Consider the following 19,728-nt stretch of genomic DNA (forward strand, 5'->3'; position numbering starts at 1 on the left):
AAAAAGAAAATAAGCAAAAGAAAATGTTTCAAAAAAGAAACGGGGGTTGTGAAGTCTAACCCGAAGTGAAACGCATCACGGGCGGCAATTCTAACCACTAGGCCACCCGTTGATTTAATTCATAACCATATTAATTTTAAGTCAAGTTTGTTTTTCCCATACAAATACAAAAAGTAAACAGGCTTACTAGAGTGCATTGTAGAAATGAAGATCCACGAAACGTACTTTTTAACGTTTTTGCCATATTTTCAACCTTTAAACGTTTTTTGTCCAAATCGCGAAAATAATATCGGTAAATACTGTCTCCTCAAAATCGCGAAATTAAGTACCAATAAGTTACTCTCCAATAAACCTAGAGACAACTCCCCTGTCATCGTTGTCGTTCTTATTTACTAAAGATAGTTACCACATGACCTCTTAGAGGGCTTTTATTTAAATATTGAAACATTTATTAGCGATTCTTATGGGAATCGGTTTCTTTAACCATGCAATACCTTGCAGGTGAGACACGCTATAGAATGGCTTGATAACAGTGTTTATTAAAAGGACTAAAACGTAAAGCTAAGGTTTTCTTGATAAATAATAATACGGCGGGAGTACAGTTCCTCAAGTAGAAGTACAGTAGAACCCCGGTTACTGGAACTTTGAAGAGAAATGAAGTTAGAAGTTGAAGTTCGAGTTAGCGGAGTTTCGAGTTATCGGGGTCAATTGAATTTGCCTCGTTACTAATTGATGGTTTCTTTGTTTATTCAGCACTTCGTATAGAGTACAGTATCAGGATAAATTTGACCCCGATTTTGATTCAGGCAAACAAAATTTAGCTCGAGTTAGCGGGTATTTCGAGTTAACCGAGTAAAACTGACCGAAAAGGGGGGTCAAATCGAAGGGAAATGGAACTCCTTTCGAGTGAGCGGGGGAGTTCGAGTTATCAAGGTTCTACTGTATGTTAACTTTTAGATAATTTGATTTTAGGTACGTCCATTCTTTGTCTTGGGTCCTTTGAAAGAAGTGCAAGCAGCTTTGTGATTTTTCCAATCTGCTTTTTGGCAGTCTCTGCAGAAACAGTGAAAGAGTAAAAATGTTAGCCAAACTATTAGTTAAAACTGATGCTTTTAATTGTACCATTTCTACTTAATTCAACTCTTTTATAGTACACTTTTTGGATTTATTGTAAGTAGACAACTAAAACCTGCAGCAACTGAAGGTGAGAACAAACAATGAAGCTTAATTCATGTAGAAAGCAGATCTGCACGAGGTTGAAACCCAGAAGAAAGTGACCTGCAATCACTAAGGTCTAAGTTTTCAGTGCTGAGTAAGTCCGTACCAGCCCTGCCCTGAAGACACTCCACAGTTGTAACCCAAGGGTAATATCTTCAATACAGTGCAACCCCGATATAACGATATGCCAAGGGAGCAGTGAAATTATATCGTTATATAGAGGTATCGTTATATCGAGACTCCCGACATAACGATATGGCCGTAAAATAGCCGAAAATATCGTTATATCGGGGTAATATTAAAATGTACTTTTTTACTGCATATTATTTAATTAAACTTGTTATGAGTATCAAATAATTAAAGTTACAGGAAAACTCAGAAACAAAGGCATCAGCCTTGAAATCACGGCAACGTATACGTTTGGTCACAAAAAGGAGTCAAAGATACTGAAATTGAGAGACTGCAAGCTGTTGACAGAAACGTTACAGATTACTGTACTCGAATTATATTAAATTCAATTTTTATAGTACTGATACTGTAATATCGTTATATCGGGGAAGATTTTACGCTCGGTCCGCTAAATTCTCATCGTTATATCGGGAATATCGTTATATCGAAGATCGTTATATCGGGGTTCTGTTCCATACATTTTACTGTAACTTTTGCCGGGACATAGCATATTCATCGTTATACCGGGGATATCGTTATATCGAGGATCGTTATATCGGGGTTCCACTGTATTAATGACTATTTGTCTCTGTGAAATACTTCCATGTATATGTCTGCCTTTGCATATGCACTGTAAATATGGAGAAACAATGCACAACATTGAAATTAACCTTTCAGTTCTACTTACTTGCTGCAGTATTTTTGTTTCTTACACCCGCCACAGGATTTCAAATCACTCTCCTTAAGTTTCTTGACGCAAGCACTGTTGCCACACCCAACAGTTTTCCTTAAATTGGCAAATAACTGATACCGTGGGGTCATCAAATCTTTTAGTGGATGATTAAAAGGACCAAAGAAAGGAAGTCTCTTTTCTTCTGCGTCCTGGCCAAGTTCATAAAACTCTTTGAACTCCTGCATATCTTCAGCAAGCTTTGCAAGATAATAACAGACATTTGGGTATGTTTTGTAACAAGAGGGGGCCTCAACGAGAAACTCCTTCAAAATTTTCACAGCACTCCCTCTTAACTCTTCAGCAGTCCAGGATGCATATTTGGAAATTTCTTTATCACATGCTTTTGGTTTTTTAGCTCTGAACAATTCTGTTGGTTCATCTTGGCTAGAATCCTTTCTTTCTGAACAGTATTTGGAAGCATATAGCTCCATCAAGGAATATCCTAGTCCCCTTTTGGACTCAAAGTAAGATGGGCAGCATTTGAGGGAATTCTCAAAAGCTTCAGCAGCTGCTTCCTCAGTAGCTTCTGCAATGGTGTAAATTGAAATCAAACTCGTAGGGATCTTCAGAAGGAGGGCTATTAGGTTCAGCCTTTTGGATAAAATGGATTAAGTTTTTTATGGCCATGAGTGTTTTGCTGTCACCTTTGGAATTTTTCTCTACAGAAAATTTTCCTGCTGATTCATAACCACGCAAAGCAAAAGACAAAAAAAAACCTTCAAAGAAGCAAGGATTTTTAAATAAATTTTTCTCACAGAGCTGAAGAATGTTGGGTAACAGAAAATGTTGTATCTGGGGAAATGCTTGAAGTATAGAATTCTCGGTCAAGTATCCATGTGCTATAAGAGAAATTCCTCTTTCATCAGTAAAGTTACTTTTATAAAGAATTTCAAGGCCTTCTTTCACCAGCTTGTAAGCTTGAAGGTAATATCTTGCTGTTGGGGACCAATTAAACTGACTTAAGATTTCTTCTGAAAAAGCAACAGGTTGAGAAATGGCAAACGGGTGTACTTTGGCCTTGGTTCGCTGTTTTAATTTCTCGCCCATGATAGCAAATGACTGAGTGAAGGCCTCCTCACTGACTTCTGAAGCATCATGCTGTGCATCATCATTCTGTTTGCACTGCTGAAGAAGCTAAAAAAAACAAAGTTTAATATATATGCTTTACATTTATCATTTAGTCTAATTGTACTTTGATATGGCATAATAATAATAACTACAGTAAATAATTAAAAAACATTGTGACTTAAGTTACTTTGATTGTTTTAACTTGACTGTCAGTAGTTAACAAACAAAACCAATGAATTTGGTTTGAAGCCTGTCCTGTGTAAATCATGCTCTTGAGCACTGACATATACCTAAAACCGGAAGTCTTATTCCCATTTTTGTGTAGCGTTTAATAAATAAAAATGATACAGCCGTAAGGTGTGTCTGTTTGAAATATTTTAATTTAAGGCCCTTTTAAATACCTAAATGTGCAGTTCCAAAAAATATCCATACCCACCCGATGGAAGGTCATTGGAAATTCCAAGGGGATGGGGGGTCTGATCTCAAAAGCCAAATGTTTTTAAGGAAAGTATGGGGGTCAACTGGAATTTCCAGAGGGGTGGGGGTATTAAAACCAAAAAAACCTTCAGTGAGAGGGGTATGAATATTTTGTGGAACAACACAAAAATGGCAGATTTCCTTACCCTTTTATTTACCTAAACTTTTGAAACCCTTACCCTTTTATGTATCTGAAGCATGAAAATCATACCCTTTTTGGGCAGAGCCTCTCCACATAGGCCGTTATAGGGAGTACCCCCCCCCCCCCCCCAGGGACTGACACTTAACTCCCACAGAGCCACTTTCCACCAAGGATTATATTAAAATGTGTACTGGTGGATTATTAGGGTCAACTGACAAAAAGAAAAACACAAAATAACAACATAGTAGGAACATAATGACACCAGGCATATAGTCAATTGATATCTCTCGATATCAATCACCGATTGATATCGATTGAAATCGGTAATCAATATAACAATTGAACTCACAGATAAAAAGTATTATAGATTGTTATCGATTGAGAAAATGGATAAAAATCGATAGCAATCAACAGTTATCGATGACAATCACAATCCCAAGGAGCCTCTGGAGGTGTACTCGTTTTAAACATAATTTTATGGCATTACTATTTGGTAAAACAATACGAGACTGGCGTTCAAATGGTAAAACATTTCATTAATTCAGCATCTAGTCCTGCCGAAGTCCAGTCTGGGGTCCATGCAGAATGTTCATCAAGATTCTCTTGGTTTGGGGTTTTAAAATATTTTTTATAGTCCATTCAACCAAGGCAGCGCTCAGGGGGCCGTTTGATTGCATATCCATTATGGCGTTCTTGCGTAGTTGAAAGTTCAACTCGATCCTATATATGCACAGACATTGTAGCCCTCCCAAACACTTCCATCTTTTTGCTTCATACAATGTATTTTAATAATGGTGTTTCTATAGTTAATAGCGAGACTAGAGGGTTGCACACCGCTTCTTATGGCTGCAACTTCTTCTTTTAATTTTGAATTGCGCTGAAGTATCGATATATTTGTTCTTGTCAGTTTTAGTACAAGCTTGGTAATATTTGCATTACATATCCACGATTGAAGGACTCAATAAAACAATAAAACAACATCGTGTCCATGTTTAACATGAAGAAATTGACATAAATAACTTCCAATACAAATCGATAAGTAGTAGATAAAATAAGAGCGGGAGATCTGTATGGGCGTTTACAATGGCGAGCCGCTAGGCGAGCCATTGTAAACGCCCATACAGATCGGACGCGAATATTTTATTCTACTTGTGAAATGAAAACAATAAATTGAATGTAAAGTATTGTTATGCGAATCAGTAGAGATCTGTATCAAAAGTTAATGAATACTTATTAGCTGAGCAGGAGTTTGTATCAAAAGTTAATTCTTTTGTCTGATTTGTATTGGGGTTTACAGTTGTGTACATGTGATCTGAATACTGTGCTGGGACTGGTTTCCCCCCTCGTGAATTATTAATGAATTTTACAACAATCAATAACAATTGATAAACCAATCCTCGATTTCCATCTTAAATCGATATTAATCGAACTCACAACTTTTTTTCTTTTTCGATTCCTATCGAGTGGTATCGGAAATCGATATCAATCTATTGCTATTGATTCTTATCGATTATCGGTTTATCGATTGACTACGCCTGGAATGACAAAAGGAAAAAGCTGATCTTTCTATTTTGTTATGTCCATGTCAGTATCGTGGGAGGCGCGGTGGCCTTAAGGTATCAGTGTACCCCAAAATTGCCTATTTTTAAGAAAAATATATTTTGTTATTTTCAGGTAGATCTCATTAAGACCTTTCATTCAAAAAAAAGAGCATAGAAAAAGATTGACTCTACACAAAGTTATGAACGAAAAACTTTTCTTGCCATTAATTATTTGATATTTTTAGCTGTCAACAGGTTGTCTTAAGGAGCGCGGCGATCTACCGTTGCGTGATTTTATATCACAGTTCTTGGTTTTTCGACGAGATGCTTTGGGTGTTTTTCGCTGACAAAATGCGTAGTTTTTTAGACGTGAAAGAAGAAACATTTTCCCATTCCTTTCTCATGTTCAAAGAATGCTGCAACAACGGAAAAAAGCAAAAGATTGGGCTGATTTACTAGTAGATAGCGACAGCGAATTATTTTTCGCCACTTGAAGCGGTAACGACGGTACGTAACGCCACGACCCGGCATCACAACCAGTTCCTTGGCTTACTTGCGACTCCATGTTTTTGTTGTTCTAGATTTAACATTTCTAAAACTGTTGCACTAAGACGAAAATTGTTATAAAGCGAGCTGTAGAAATAAAATTATGCAACAGACTGTTTCCGACCAGAAGCAACATTTGACACCGCTTTGAACAAGTTCTATTGTTAAAGTAAAATGAACCTTCATTCTATCGCTCAACGCGTGATCATTTTCACACGTCTTGTGTAATTAATCTCATTAAAGCGGAAGCACGCCCCAAAACACATTTTCTTTCGTATCTCGTAAACAAAGTTTCGAAGAGAGAGGCGCACATTTTAAGTTCGTTTTCAATGGGGTTTCAACAATTTTCGCTGAAATTGGGCAAGAATGTTGCCCGATAATTGAGCAACAAAACTGTGTCGGTGAATTTTAACTTTTTTCTTCTTTCAAAAGTTATGGCTGTTTAAACGCAGACAATAGTTGTTCCTTACACTCTTAAAGTTTATCTGCGTGTCAAAAACAAACCAGACAAGTAATCAATATTCCCCGACACAGTTTCTTAGAGAAATGTGTGAAGAACACATAGCGATGCTAATCGCTTTTTCCCACTCAAATTTGTCCGGAAACGAACCCGATTTATGAGCCTCGGTATTTTTGGAAATAACACGCTCTCTTTGGATAACATTATTATTTTTACTTAAAATAAATATATCTCCGTAATGTACAATTCCTAAGCTTTCAGAAAATATATACTTTGTTGGGGTTTGCGTTAATTACCAGACGGTAAGGCAGCTCCAACGCATGATGGTCATTTGGGGTACACTGATACCTTAATGGTTAGCCCTCTCGACTCCGTTTCGAACGGCCTGGGTTCGAGGCCTGGCCGGGGCGCTGCGTTGTGTTCTTGGGCAAGACACTTTACTCTCACAGTGCCTCTCTCCACTCTCACAGTGCCTCTCTCAGTTCCCAGCCTTGAAAGCTATTGGCCCTGTGTCCTTTGTTATTGGAAATATTAAACCACAATATAACAGCCACCATAAGCTACATAGGACATGTACCTGTTTCGCATTGACGTCACCACCAGCAGACGCTTTCTCCAACCATCGCCTTGCCTTTCTAACATCTTTGATTTGCTCGCAACTTCCAGTCAAATATATTTGACCTAGCTTTAGCTGTGCCACTGTTTCGCCCAGTTCAGCCGCTCTGGTCAAATAATAAACAGCTTTGGTTGGTTGTGGTCGACCCTCTGGGCACTCCCCCTCAAGATAGTACTTGTACAGAAATGTCAAAGCCTTTTGTCTTGCACCACCGAGTACGTTTCCCATTTTTTTAAATGTTCCAGCAACAAGTCGACCGACTGCTCCAACCTCTGTACTGTCATCAGCTGCACTTTCGTCAGAGGCTTTTTTGTACCATTCAAACGCTTCTTTTATGTCTTCGTTTACAACTCCTTTAACGCCACATCGATACATTTCTGCTAAATTGAGTTGTGCATCGGCACTTCCCAATTTTGCTGCCCTGTGATACATCTCGTACGCCTTCCTCTGGTATTGTGGTGTACCTTTCAGATCATATAATTCACCAAGTTTTTCAACGATAAAAGGAAGAACATAACCATTTTCTACAGCAGTGTTCAACCATCCAATTGCTTTCTCAGAGTCCTTCGCCACAAAATCCTCGACACCCTCAGCATAAGCCATGCCGAGGTCTCCTTGGGCAGTGATATTACCATTCTTGGCTTGGGTGATTAAATCTTCGACTGAGCCATACGACTGTTTGTAATATTGTCCCACATTGAGGTCAGCGTTGGTGAAAAAATCCATGATCGATCAAAAGCCAGTCCACGGAACTCTTCCTCGCGAAAACGAAAATAAAATGTGGTGCTCCTGCCGCTGATAAGTATGGCAGGCTCGCAAGGCTAAACCTCACCTCCCCACCCAACAAAAAGAAACTTAAGGAAAGCAATTATTATGTCTTTCTGCCTATTGTATACTCTCAGGATCGAGCCACAGTAGCCTGTGATCAGCATCCTAGACTGAGCATTTTTTTTTTTGCTTTTAATGTTGGGGAACATATTTCCCCAAATTCATGTAAACGACCAATCCAAGCACCCCCTCCCCCCCCCCCCCCCCCACTGTAAGCTCACTTCAAACTTCCGGGCTTTCCAGGAATGGCTGATTGTTGTCATCTTTGCGTATTTGCGAAGATGATACAAAATATAAAAAAAAAGGAAAGTTCCATACCCTGTGTCAGAGAGATTTTTAAAATAATGGTAAACAACCATACCATATTAAATTTGCGACCGACGAGCCGAGACGCACACCTACTGTTGTATGATCCTTCCACACCCGACCCCTATTGGTCTTGTCTTTGCAAGGCAAACCAAGAGTACGAATTACTACTTCACGGAGGACGGAGGATAGAATCCAGCTATTTATAATCAGACTGTTCGCTTTCTAATGTTTGCAACGAACGATAAAAGCACAAAAATGTTCAAGATGACGATTTTCTTTTCCTCGAAGAAGCGGAAGGTTTTCCGAGAAACGGAGTAATGTCAGGAACAAGGCCTGGATTGATGGAGAATATCCGGGATTGAACGGTGGAATGTCAAGTGTCTCGTATGGCCAACTCGTTTGCACAAATATCAGAAAATATTTTTTTCACATAAAAGAAATAAAGAAAGAAACCTCGTCGGTTATCAATTGCATGCGATAAAGTAAATAGAAACAATTCTCCTCCGACTTTATACTGGCTACGTAGATGCGAAGACAAATAATTACAAACAAACATGAACAGAACTGCACTCAGATTTGATCTAAACCCTTTACTAGAATGAAACCGTTATTCGTGAAACGAACAAATTTATTTTTAATTAGTATGTATGTTTATCCAAAACATACTGAAATAAATGGGCGAAACTGATTTGTAAACAAATGTTTTAGGACTCCTACTTGAGGCTTGTTGGCAGCCGCCTCTCTTTGTCATATTTTTCTAGGACTGTTTCACCAACAAGCCCTTTTATAAATCATCAATCAATTAATTTATTTTTCAAAATTAATTTGTAGCAAATGTTCCTCAAAATGTCGCGCTCTGCGATGCAAAAAACATTCATTCCACTCTTCAATTTAGCCGTCACTCCTCACATATTCCTACATTTCCATTTTTCCTGGAATCCGCCATTGGAGTTCTTCGAAATGGGAAAATTCAGTTGGGCCGATATTCGTCCACAGCCTCGTCCCCAGGCCATACCGCGCTATGCGAGTGAGCGCAGGAGGACTGGAACCGAGCGCGATAGTCCTAGGCGAACTTTCCCGACAAGCTTGACGGGTGACGTCACATCCAAATTCGCCGGGGACGACTGGGGACGAGGCTGATTCGTCCATTATGTCGCTGTTAAAAACTATTTTCTCGTGATGCGATGAAGAATTTACTGGTTTAAAACGTGGTTAACAACTGAGTCATTCTTTTTGTTCTGTCAGACATTTTAAAAGAGAGGTAAGTAAGCTAAATATAAGAACTGGTCGTTGTAGTCGTGGACGGAGTGTCGCACGAGCAGAATACAATGCGGTGCAAGATATGGAAATGCACATTATTTCATTCACTAGATAGTGTACTTCGCGTCTACAGATTTAATTTGACCTCTGTCTTCGTGAGTGAAACGAACGTAACGCTTTTAGCTTATTCTATGTCTATAAAGAGGCGTTAATTCAACACAAAACATGAGTTCCGGATCGAAGCAGTCAAAATGGCGGACCTCAGCGTTTATTTGAATCCTGTTGTTTATTTGAGCCCGGAGTTTATTAAACAAGGGTTTTTTAAAACTCTTTGAAGATTTTGGGGCAACATGCTTCCTGAAACCCTTACTTTACCCTATATCAGACGAAAGTATGCAATTTTCCTTACTTAATTTCAAACCTGACCCCAAAATCCATACCCTGTTTGACTCGATTGTACCCAGGAACTGTTTTGGTTGTGTTAACATTTCACAAGGGCTTCAAATCTGTCATTTAAATCAAACTCATCATGGGGATGAATAATAACAAATATCATAAAATACCCGGGGGGGGGGGGGGCACTCAAAAAAGTTTTACACGGGGAGGCTCCGCCCCAAGCTCTTACCCCTTACCCTTTTATATACCATTTTGACAGAAATTGTACCCCTTTCGTATACCTTTTACTGAAAAAAGGTACCCCTTTCATATACCTAAAAGAGGTGACATAGCTTTAGAACAGGACGTTTTCTTGTCATTTTCATGCAGCGCTTAATAAATTAAAATAATACAGCCATAAAGTGGGTCTGTTCGAAATATTTCAATTACAGGCCTTTTAAAAAGCCTAAATGACGGATTTTCATACCCTTTCATATACCTAAACTTGTGAAATCGCTACCCTTTTATATACCTGAAGCCTGAAAAAGGTACCCCTTTCGGGCGGAGCCTCCCCGTATAGGCCGTTATATGGAGTACCCCCCCCGGGATAAAATATAGTTTGTTCCAAAAATAATACCTACTTGCTGACCAGAGTGCACAAACTTTGCCCTATTTCAGAGCAAAATAGTCAAAATCTATGCCCTACCCAAAAAGTAAGCCAAGACAACACATGAACATCATTGTTTTCTTACTTTTTTGTGGAGGTGCATGTGACAGAAGTACTGTAAAATCTTAGTTATAAGCCCCGGGGGTGGGGGTGGGGGACTCCCATAATTTATGAAAGGGATGAGGAAAATTGTTTGCAAATTTGAATTAAACTCCTAAAGGGCTGAACAATCTGGGTGTGGCTCAAGCATTTTTTATCTTCACCCCCTAAAAGATATAATATTGGTCTAGCCTGCAAACAAAGTTTAACAGCTTTTCTTATTTTTTTTTTTTCATGTACAACCCTAAAGAAGACCTCAATGCATATATGTCTAAAAGTATTAATGTTATCTGTCATGAGCACCCTAAGTGAGACAAAAATCCACCATGCAATGTACACCCCTAAGCAAAACAATGAGCGTCCTCATCTATTTACTATTGGAGTGTCCCCCCTCCCCCTGGTTTATACCATTTCATAGATGTTTTGGGTCTGGAATGGCATATTGGAGGGAGAGCAGGGGAAACCTGGATTATACATATTCTTTGTTAACAGACAAATGAGGCTGTAATTGATGGGGGTAATAAGCAGAAGAGAACTTATAACCAGGGTTCCCAACCCCCCAATAATAAACCTGTCCCCCTCCCCATTGGAAGGTGTTGAAAAGCAACCTGATTGGCTGGGATCAGTTTATAAAGCTTTCTGTGAAAAGTTTGTTTGACCTTATAACAACAAAATGCTGGATGGTGTACCACAAGTGTACAGACAGATGGGGATCCACCCTTACGGTTTTGTCTAGGTAGTAACGTTTTTCTCAGTAAAGGTGTTATTTTCTAGGTTGCCATGGCAACTGGCTCAAGTACAAGTAAAATTTTACGTATGCCAACAACACTTCCAGGAGCTCCTGCTGTACCCATAGTTCTGTCTGCTTCCTCAGCTGCCGCCGGACCTGGTAAGTAATAGACGTCCTGGCATAAAGGCTCACATGTGTATACAGGATCAGGACATTACTGCATGGTTCCAAAGGGGTTTAGGTCTCCTGGACTCTAAGCTTAAAAAAGATGGGCAAAACAATGAGCCTCTTGGCTCTGTGGCAAATCTTGTCAAGGCTCCAAATGTTGTCTCAACAAAGGGCTCCAAACAACAAAATGATGGGGCTCCATTTCCCATGGCAAACATTTCAAGACTCTCAGGCTCCAGCCACACCCCCTCCCAGGGGCGGATACAGGGGGGATGGATAGGGTGGATATCCACCCCCCAATTTTCAGTAAAAAAAATTCGAAATGTCACTTTATTTGAAGTAGAAAATAAATAAATAAATAAATAAAGAAAAATTAGCTCTCGCTCATATCTAGTTGTTGTTACGCCACGTTTCGCCGTCTGCCGCCACTTAGGTTTAGGGTTAGGGTTAGGCCCTAATGGTCTGCCATCCACCCCCCTTTTGAAATCCTGGATCCGCCCCTGCCTCCCCCTTTGAAACCCTGCCGTTGCATTTTGTGACTTGCAAAATGCTGTCGTGAAATGCTAAGCACAGGACTTGGCGCTCAAAAAGTAATCTGATGTTTCCAAGTTGGGTTGGTTTTTGCAAATGGATTCAAACACCACATAATACTAGAATTGGTAAATCCAAGGCAAGGTTTTTCTTTTTTTCTGGTGATTCCACCCCCGCCAGTTGTCTGCTAGCTAGGTCTTTGCACTCAATCTCCTATTCCTGTTATTATTACAGTCAGCAGCTTTGACCTTACAGATAACCAGAAGAGATGGGTTGTGATTGGCATTTGCTTGAACAGGCTTCTCTTACCAGTCCTGCGCGATTTTGCTGGACGAGAAATATCCAAACACTATACATCACTAAAGAGTTCGAATAGAATTGACACTCAAGTGTTCAAGGGTCCACACTTGACTCATGATGGCACTTTCATGTTAAACTATGGCAGCATCAACAACAACTGGGGCACGCATAAGAAAAAGGAACGTTTGTATGATTACAGAGTTACCACAGATGTTGACTTGGCTAAACTTTACCTTGAACCGAAAATGGCTAAGTTTACAGGTGAGAAAATATGTTATTTCCTTTCCTTTCCAGACAAGCGGAATCTTCCTGTGAGAGGCAATTCTTGCTTCCTGTAAACAACTCTGTTACTAGCTAAATATTTTTTATTTTTACCACCAACTTGTTGTTCTGTCTCGGTTTAGTTTCTCAAGAAATACTCTCAGCTACTTACTACAAAATGTGGAGAGGACTGTCCTACATGAAGGACTAAAGCTGTCAACCTGAGAAAATCTTTATCCAAGTGATTGCAAATTTTGCCTGTAACTAAATTCTGTTGACCACAAGAAAATACCCAGCTTGGTTCAATCACTTGCTCCGTTTAAAACCACAAGTAGTAGCTCTCAAACATGCAGATCTCTGAAGGCCCTTAATTAGTCCTCATATGTCAACGTGCAGTTTTCCTTACTTGATCCATAAATTTCATACAAAACTAGTTTGGTAGAATTGTATTATCAGTCAGGATAGTTTCCGCTTAGCCACAGTGCATGCTCAGCTTTTTTATCGCCATGACTAGCTACCTGACTTCATATCAGTGTTTTAAGGGGTTGTAGACTAAATGGCTCAACCAGCGTCTGCTAAATAAGTAAAAAAAAAACAATACTTAACATGCATACTTACTGTTATTGCAGGATTTGATAACACGTGCGACATGTCAGCAGTGTTAGGGATACTGGCAAACGCGTCTGTTTTTCATGCCCGCATTCAAAACAATGCTAAGGATGTACGCTCTAAAGTGAGAAATGAGTGGGGCCATTGCAACTTTGACCACTGGACCGATCTGGAATTCATCAACTGTTTTCAGCTCATGGAAACATTGGTTCGTTCACTGGGGCTTCCAAAAGCTAATGTAGATAAGGAAGTTGACGACCTTCGTGACTGGGAAACTAAGGGTTAGTAGATGTGTAGGTTTTCTCTTTCACTTGCTAGTCACCGGTCATTTAACCGATATCCTATTCGGAGAATACAGAGCATAACACTTTTTAGACTTGCCACAAGTCGACCCTTGTGATCTCAAGAGACGAAGTCGCAATAAACGAGCGCCAGAATACAGAGCATAACACTTTTTAGACTTGCCACAAGTCGACCCTTGTGATAACAAGAGACGAAGTCGCAATAAACGAGCGCCAGAATACAGAGCATAACACTTTTTAGACCTGCCACAAGTCGACCCTTGTGATAACAAGCGACGAAGTCGCGATAAACGAGCGCCAGATACATAAAACGGGCTTTGAGAAAGTTATCAACCTGATAAAGCCCAAAACGTAATTGATTAATTTTATCTGACGCTTTCACAAAATAGTTCCAGTTTTATTTTTCCTATAAGTTATTTCTTATTTTTCACCCATAGAAAGTAAATATGCTACTTTCACTTGTTGTCCGTATGTTAAAAATTGTCTTCCTCGCAGCTGTAACGGCTGTGAGGGGTTCTCTTAATTAACAAAACCAGATTGATGAAACAAAGTTGTATAAACTAGTGATATCAAAGTGGAATTATTGCTCCTTTAGTATCAAGAAAAGGATCTTTCAACGATTCAATGTCTTTTCTTTTTCTTTTTATTGTCTTAACTAAATTTTTACTAAATGTATATACTTAATTGCAGTTATTAGTTTAGTATATGGCGATGTAATAAGAGCCACCTCGTGGAATCACCATTATTATTATTATTATTATTATTATTATTATTATTATTATTATTATTATTATTATTATCATTATTATTATTATTATTCCTTAACGGATCTTTTGAAGGCCATTAGTATCAAGTGTATCTATATTTTTCCTTGACAGGCTTGAGACTGTGCATGGGATGCCCAGTGGATAAGGACTTGATGAAACTTGTTAGCGACGAGGTTACTAACCTAAAACAAGAGGCGGAGGCCATCAAGAACTCTAGTGCTGATGAAGCCAAGAAGATAAATGAAGCCCTTCAAGATGTCACAGATGAAATTAATAAATTTGATAAGCGTATAACTGACATCGAGAGTCGAATGGAGGCAGAGCGAAAGGAACAATTAGAGAAAAACGAGGCTTTCTCGGGTGCAATTGAAGATATTTCTAGCAATTTAACCAAAATGGAAAAACGCCAAGATGAGAATGAAGAAAGCATTGCCTTGTTAGGGGAAAGGCAAAGTGACCTAGAGACAACTGTAAGGTCTTTAAAAGATGAACAGGGTAATTTAACCTCTAAGGTAGAGGCCTTAGAAATCGTGCAAAATCAGTTAGATTCTCGACTTGAAGCTCTAGAAGTAAGCAATGCTAATGCAACGGCCGATGTTGAAATTTTTCAAGTACCCAAAAGGAATCCTTGCTTTTGTGGTCGCGAAACCGAGCTAGAAGAAATTCTCACGCAACTGAAAAACACCGAGAATTGTTGTGCTGAGTCAGCAATTTGCGGTCTGGGGGGTGTGGGAAAAACATCTCTCTCTGTGGAGTTTCTCTGGCGACAAAAAGAGAAGGGGGAATATCCAGGCGGTATCTTTTGGATTTCGGGCGAAAACAACTATCTCTTTCAAATATCCCTTAGCGACATGGCGCGCCAAATTGGCACTCTTGAAAAAGAGTTTTCTAACTCCTTGTCAAGAACTCTCGACTGGTTAGGAAAGCGTGAGAAGTTGTGGTGTTTGGTCGTTGACAATCTTGACGAGCTAGAAATGTCTGCAGACATGCGTAAGCTGCTAACTGGTCACTGGAAACAAGCGGCGCGCGGCCATATAATCATAACGACAAGGAGAGAAGCGACGGAAATCGGAGAAGAAACGGGAATCGAAGAAAACTTCTGCATTGAGTTGAAATGCTTGACAGAAGAAGAAGGAGTGCAGTTTCTACGAATACGAACGGGAACAGTAAGAGATGAAGACAGTGACATTCGTGAACTGGTGAAGGAGCTTGGTGGACTTCCTTTAGCTCTCGATCAAGCCGCGGCGCACATACGATGTGTTCGTCAGCCCATAAAAGAGTATATGAAGGAATATAAGAAGCAAAAACTGCTTCTCCTCAAGAAGAAGAAGGCTCGGCATCTGGTAGAAAATACCTCACCTGAGCGACTGGCTATCCACACTACATGGCTGCTAAATTTCAATCACATCAGTGAAATCTCAAAGGAGATGGAGCTTGGAGAAACCCCAACTCTTGTAATGAAAGTGTCCGCCTTTCTTGGCCCCGACGATATTCCTTATGAGGTGATCAATGAAGGGCTAAACAAAGTGGACGATACTGAAGCAGTCAGCGATTTGTGGGACCAGGCCGAGATAGTCTCTCTTCTTACCAAGTTTTCCCTTTTCCAAAGATATGGGACGCATTCCTTCAGTGTTCATCGTCTGGTGCAAGAAGTAATCCGAAGTGAGGTGGAGAAAGAACAAAATGAGCTAAGCGTTCTTTCTTGTGCAGTACGTGTCCTTCACCGTGCATTAACAAGTACGCGCTCACCAGCAGAAGTGTGCGAAAGTTTCGTTGAAGATGCTGTTTTCAGTGTTGAGAATCCTCCTTCTTTACAGCTATGGGGAAAGTTGGCCTCCCATGCCTCCTATTTACAGGAGCATTTGCGCAGCTTCTCGGCAAAACATAAAGAATCGGTCCATACTTTGTTACACACAGAAGAAACTGTCCGTATCTTTAATGAGGCAGCGATATTTTTCAGTGTCTCTCAAGACAAAGTCAAGGCCCAGGCAATGCAAGAACTGAAACTAGAGTTCTTAGTATACCTTGAAAATTCATCCGCTGGGGAAGATTCCAGTTTGCCGCCGTATTTCGTTGATGTGCCCCTGAAAGACAGGGACTACAAGCTGATATCTTGTTGTATGAGACAGCCTCGTCCTGAACACAAGATAATGGCTGAAGCAGATTCCTCTCAAAATGAAAGGGAAGAGGAAGCCGAGCAGCTCAGAGAAAAAGGCAACCTGGCAGTAAAAAAGAATGAGTTTAAAGAGGCAATAGATCTTTACTCCAGTGCCATTGCTTTGTCGTCTGGGGATTATCGACTGTTCTGTAACAGGGCCCTTTGTCGTTTGAAGCTAGGCCAGCCACAGAATGCTCTAGATGACTGTCAAAAGTGCCTTTCTTTGAAACCCTATTACAGCAAAGCACTGCAACGAAAAGCTTGGGCTCTCCAAGAACTTGTTAAAAGTGGATCTCGTCAACTAAAAGGGCAAGCTCGGGCAGCATTGGCAGTGGCGGTTCATTTTGACTCCAGTCTTCGCTGTGACAAAAGGTTTTGTGAGATGTTTCCAGAAATTTCAGCAGTACACCCTAGAGAAATAAGTAATGAAACACAACTGGCGTTTGCTTTGATGACGACACAAGAAAACGAAACCATGCTATTACACGAAGGAGAGTATAATTTAGCTTCCTTTGGTACCTTTACGGACCTCCAGATTGTAGGTCTAGGACCCAGAACCATTTTGATTTGTACACAAGGGTGTGGAGTTGCCCGCGCCGGATGTTATTTTGAGAATATCACTTTTCCTAAAGGGAATGTTGCCCTGGTATGTGAAGGCAAGGAAGGAGCAATTCACATGAACCACTGTGAAATTTCAGGCGGAAAGACAAGTTGTGACGACTACCCAGAATGCAACGGAGGTTTAGGGTGTATAGCAGCCTCTTTAGGTAAGCCTGTGTGCGATCGGACTGGAAAGTTCGGAGATTCAGAATCAAGGTCTGGTATTGGTGGTTTCCCTGGAATCCAGATTTCGAATGGAAGCTCTGCAATGATTGAAAACTGTGTTATTCATAACTGTGGAGGCGGTGGCGCCCTAGTTGCTGGTGAAGGTTCTCGATTATTAGTCAGAAAATGTGAAGTGCACAGGAACCATCAGGGTGGTTTGGAAGCAAGAGAAGGTGGGGAACTGGTTGCGTCTGAAAACAGGATATTTGACAGTGGTTATCACGGTATCTTGATTGGCCCAGATGCAGGTGAATGTGTCATCGATGGCAATAAGATCTTCGAAAATGCAAGAGAAGGCATTTTTGCCCTGCACAATAAGAACAAGATAGTCATATGTAACAACGATATTCATCACAACAGGCCTTTTGGTCTTTCACTGGACGATAATTCTCAAATGTTAATCAGTAACAACAAGATATTTGAGAATGGGTTCTGGGGCATCCTCGCTAAATCGCGAACGTCAGCACACATAGCAGGAAATGTTCTCAGTGGCAATAAATGTGGCGGCATTTTTCTCGGTGTTAATTATTCTGGAAGAGTTTTTCTGGAATCGAACATAATTCGAGACCACAGTGGTCCTTGGCTCGAGTATCAATGTAAGAATGGCACCTTACAAATTGATAGCAGCGTATTTGAGGATGAAGACCTTGCTGCTCTTGGTGTTCCACTGGGAGAAAAGGAGTTTTATTCAGTTCCTCCCGTTCTTAGCGAAAACAATGAACTTAACAACGAAGAAGGCATGTATCATCCCAGAAAGGTTGTTGAACGAGTTTATAGCGGCTGCACGTATTGCCGTCGCTCAAGGGATGAAGTAGAGCGACTTATGAAGTGCTCTAATTGCCACATCGCTTCTTATTGCTGCAAGGAGTGTCAACAAAAACACAGACCCAAACACAAGACGTTATGTTTAGCCCTCAAAAGTCGCTATTCGGTAACAGTTGACACTATCCCTTTAGTTGAATCAGGACGTATTCCGATTCGAACATTTGGTACTCATTTAAAAGGAATTGGAGAGGGCCCTAAACTCAATCGTAACAGTCGTCAGAAGTTCATTGTCAAGATTCAAACACGGACTCTAAATAGCCACCCACTGCAGTTGCTTGTGGTCTACGACAAAAGCCTAACAATAGATAGCTTCATCCAAAGTCCAGAAATCTTCAATGTCATAATGGAATGTGGTGTACTTGGAGCTTTACATAAATTCACAAGCAAAAAAGTTTTTTGCTGGGCCATGTTTGCTGAGGGAGGAGAGAAGCTGACTGTTTTCCTCGACCATTTGGCACCTTATCAGGAGTGGTAGTCACGGCGTACGACATCCAGTGTAGAATCAGGCTACTAAAATAATGGCGCAATCTCTGGGCAAAGAAAGCACAGTTTTAGTTGAACATAAAGCGGCAATTTGTATTATTGGCTGACGCACCTAATCCGGTAACACCTTCCCGTTGCAACTGTCTCAGCTTTCTGAAGACACGGAAACCGGCTTGCCGGTGGCTTTATAGCATGCACGAAGCTTGGCAGACCTTTACTGTACCTTTGAAAACGTTGTTGCCGCCGTTAAATTAAGAGCATTTCGATTTATCACTGAGGACCTGAATGCGCTGAAAATCACCCGGAGGATTTCGAAATTTGCGAACTTTCAACATTTCAATAATTACATTTTCGTTAATCTTTAGAAACTTTTCTTGACGGGTATATTGTTCCTAATTAAACTCAAAGCCATGTGATTATCTAAAAAGTTGAACCAACCCCAGCTTTTTTGTGCAGCCCTGGAGGTTCTCGGTGTACAATCTAAGTTGTAGCTGCGACGCTCGGCCATTAAGTATTTTGCGGACCCAGTGCAACGAAATTCAAAATGAAGTAAAATCGATACAACGGAAGCCCACTATACCACATATCCGACGAACTTGCTCGGTTTTCAAAGGGTTTTTTTTTTAAGGAGCTACGTCACGGACAACAAATTTGAAAAAATTGAATTTTTTTAATTTTTTTTTATTTTTTATTTTTCTCAAACTTTTTTTTTTTTTTTTTTTTTTTTTCCATTAAAAAAATATTTTTAGTTTAAATGGAGAAAAAAAAAAAAAACATGTCGTTATATACATCATGTAAAGAAATTTCCTTTTTTCCGAGTTTTAGCAACTTTTTTCGTTTTCTTTTTTAAAAAAAAATAGTGTAAAAATTACCCGAAATAGGAGAAAACGAACGTGAACTAATTTGATCGGGATCTGTAAGAAAGTTGAGTTTATCTCTTAAAACTTAAGCTTAATTTATTTATATGTCTGATCTGGAAAGATTTTGCCATTACTGCGATTGTGCGGTGCTTTCTAAAATAAATAACAAAGAAAAACTAAAATGAATTACTCTCAAAAGCGGCTGAATTCCGTGCTGTTTTCTTAAGTTTATCTGAATTCTGACCACATTAGAAGTTGCCGAACAGTTCTTCAGTTCTTTGCCAATTGCTGTGACGAAGAAAGGTCACATTCAAAACGGCTGATGTATTCCGAACGTTTTGAGACGTACTATTCAGTGGAGGTTACGGTCGAATGAATGATTTCCATTATTCAGTTGAGTTT

The 19,728-nt window shown here is 39.9% G+C and overlaps 1 protein-coding gene and 1 pseudogene across 2 annotated transcripts; one reads left to right on the plus strand and one right to left on the minus strand.

Annotated features, from left to right (window-relative positions):
• Positions 1-368: 368 nt before the first annotated feature.
• Positions 369-7,864, minus strand: LOC144629898 (uncharacterized; annotated as a pseudogene). The gene is made up of 3 exons (XR_013566430.1): positions 6,931-7,864; positions 2,075-3,253; positions 369-1,053 (listed from the first exon to the last, which is right to left on the minus strand). The product of XR_013566430.1 is annotated as an uncharacterized LOC144629898 (transcript).
• Positions 7,865-9,245: 1,381 nt separating this feature from the next.
• Positions 9,246-18,477, plus strand: LOC144629892 (uncharacterized). Its single transcript, XM_078488138.1, has 5 exons — positions 9,246-9,367; positions 11,263-11,396; positions 12,171-12,497; positions 13,127-13,387; positions 14,287-18,477. Exons 2-5 carry the CDS (start codon positions 11,288-11,290, stop codon positions 18,456-18,458), a joined length of 4,869 nt encoding a protein of 1,622 aa, XP_078344264.1. The 5' UTR covers positions 9,246-9,367; positions 11,263-11,287; the 3' UTR covers positions 18,459-18,477.
• The last annotated feature ends 1,251 nt before the right edge of the window (positions 18,478-19,728 follow it).

This window comes from Oculina patagonica, chromosome 11, assembly GCF_052425735.1.
Source record: "Oculina patagonica isolate OP01 chromosome 11, crgOcupat, whole genome shotgun sequence".
NCBI lineage: Eukaryota > Metazoa > Cnidaria > Anthozoa > Scleractinia > Oculinidae > Oculina > Oculina patagonica.

Bases quoted from the DNA above. Each gene is read 5' to 3' on its own strand.
- LOC144629892 (XM_078488138.1), top strand. From the start codon at position 11,288: ATGGCAACTGGCTCAAGTACAAGTAAAATTTTACGTATGCCAACAACA. The intron at 11,397-12,170 runs GTAAGTAATAGA...TTATTATTACAG, and splicing joins CTCAGCTGCCGCCGGACCTG to TCAGCAGCTTTGACCTTACA. The intron at 13,388-14,286 runs GTTAGTAGATGT...TTTCCTTGACAG, and splicing joins TCGTGACTGGGAAACTAAGG to GCTTGAGACTGTGCATGGGA.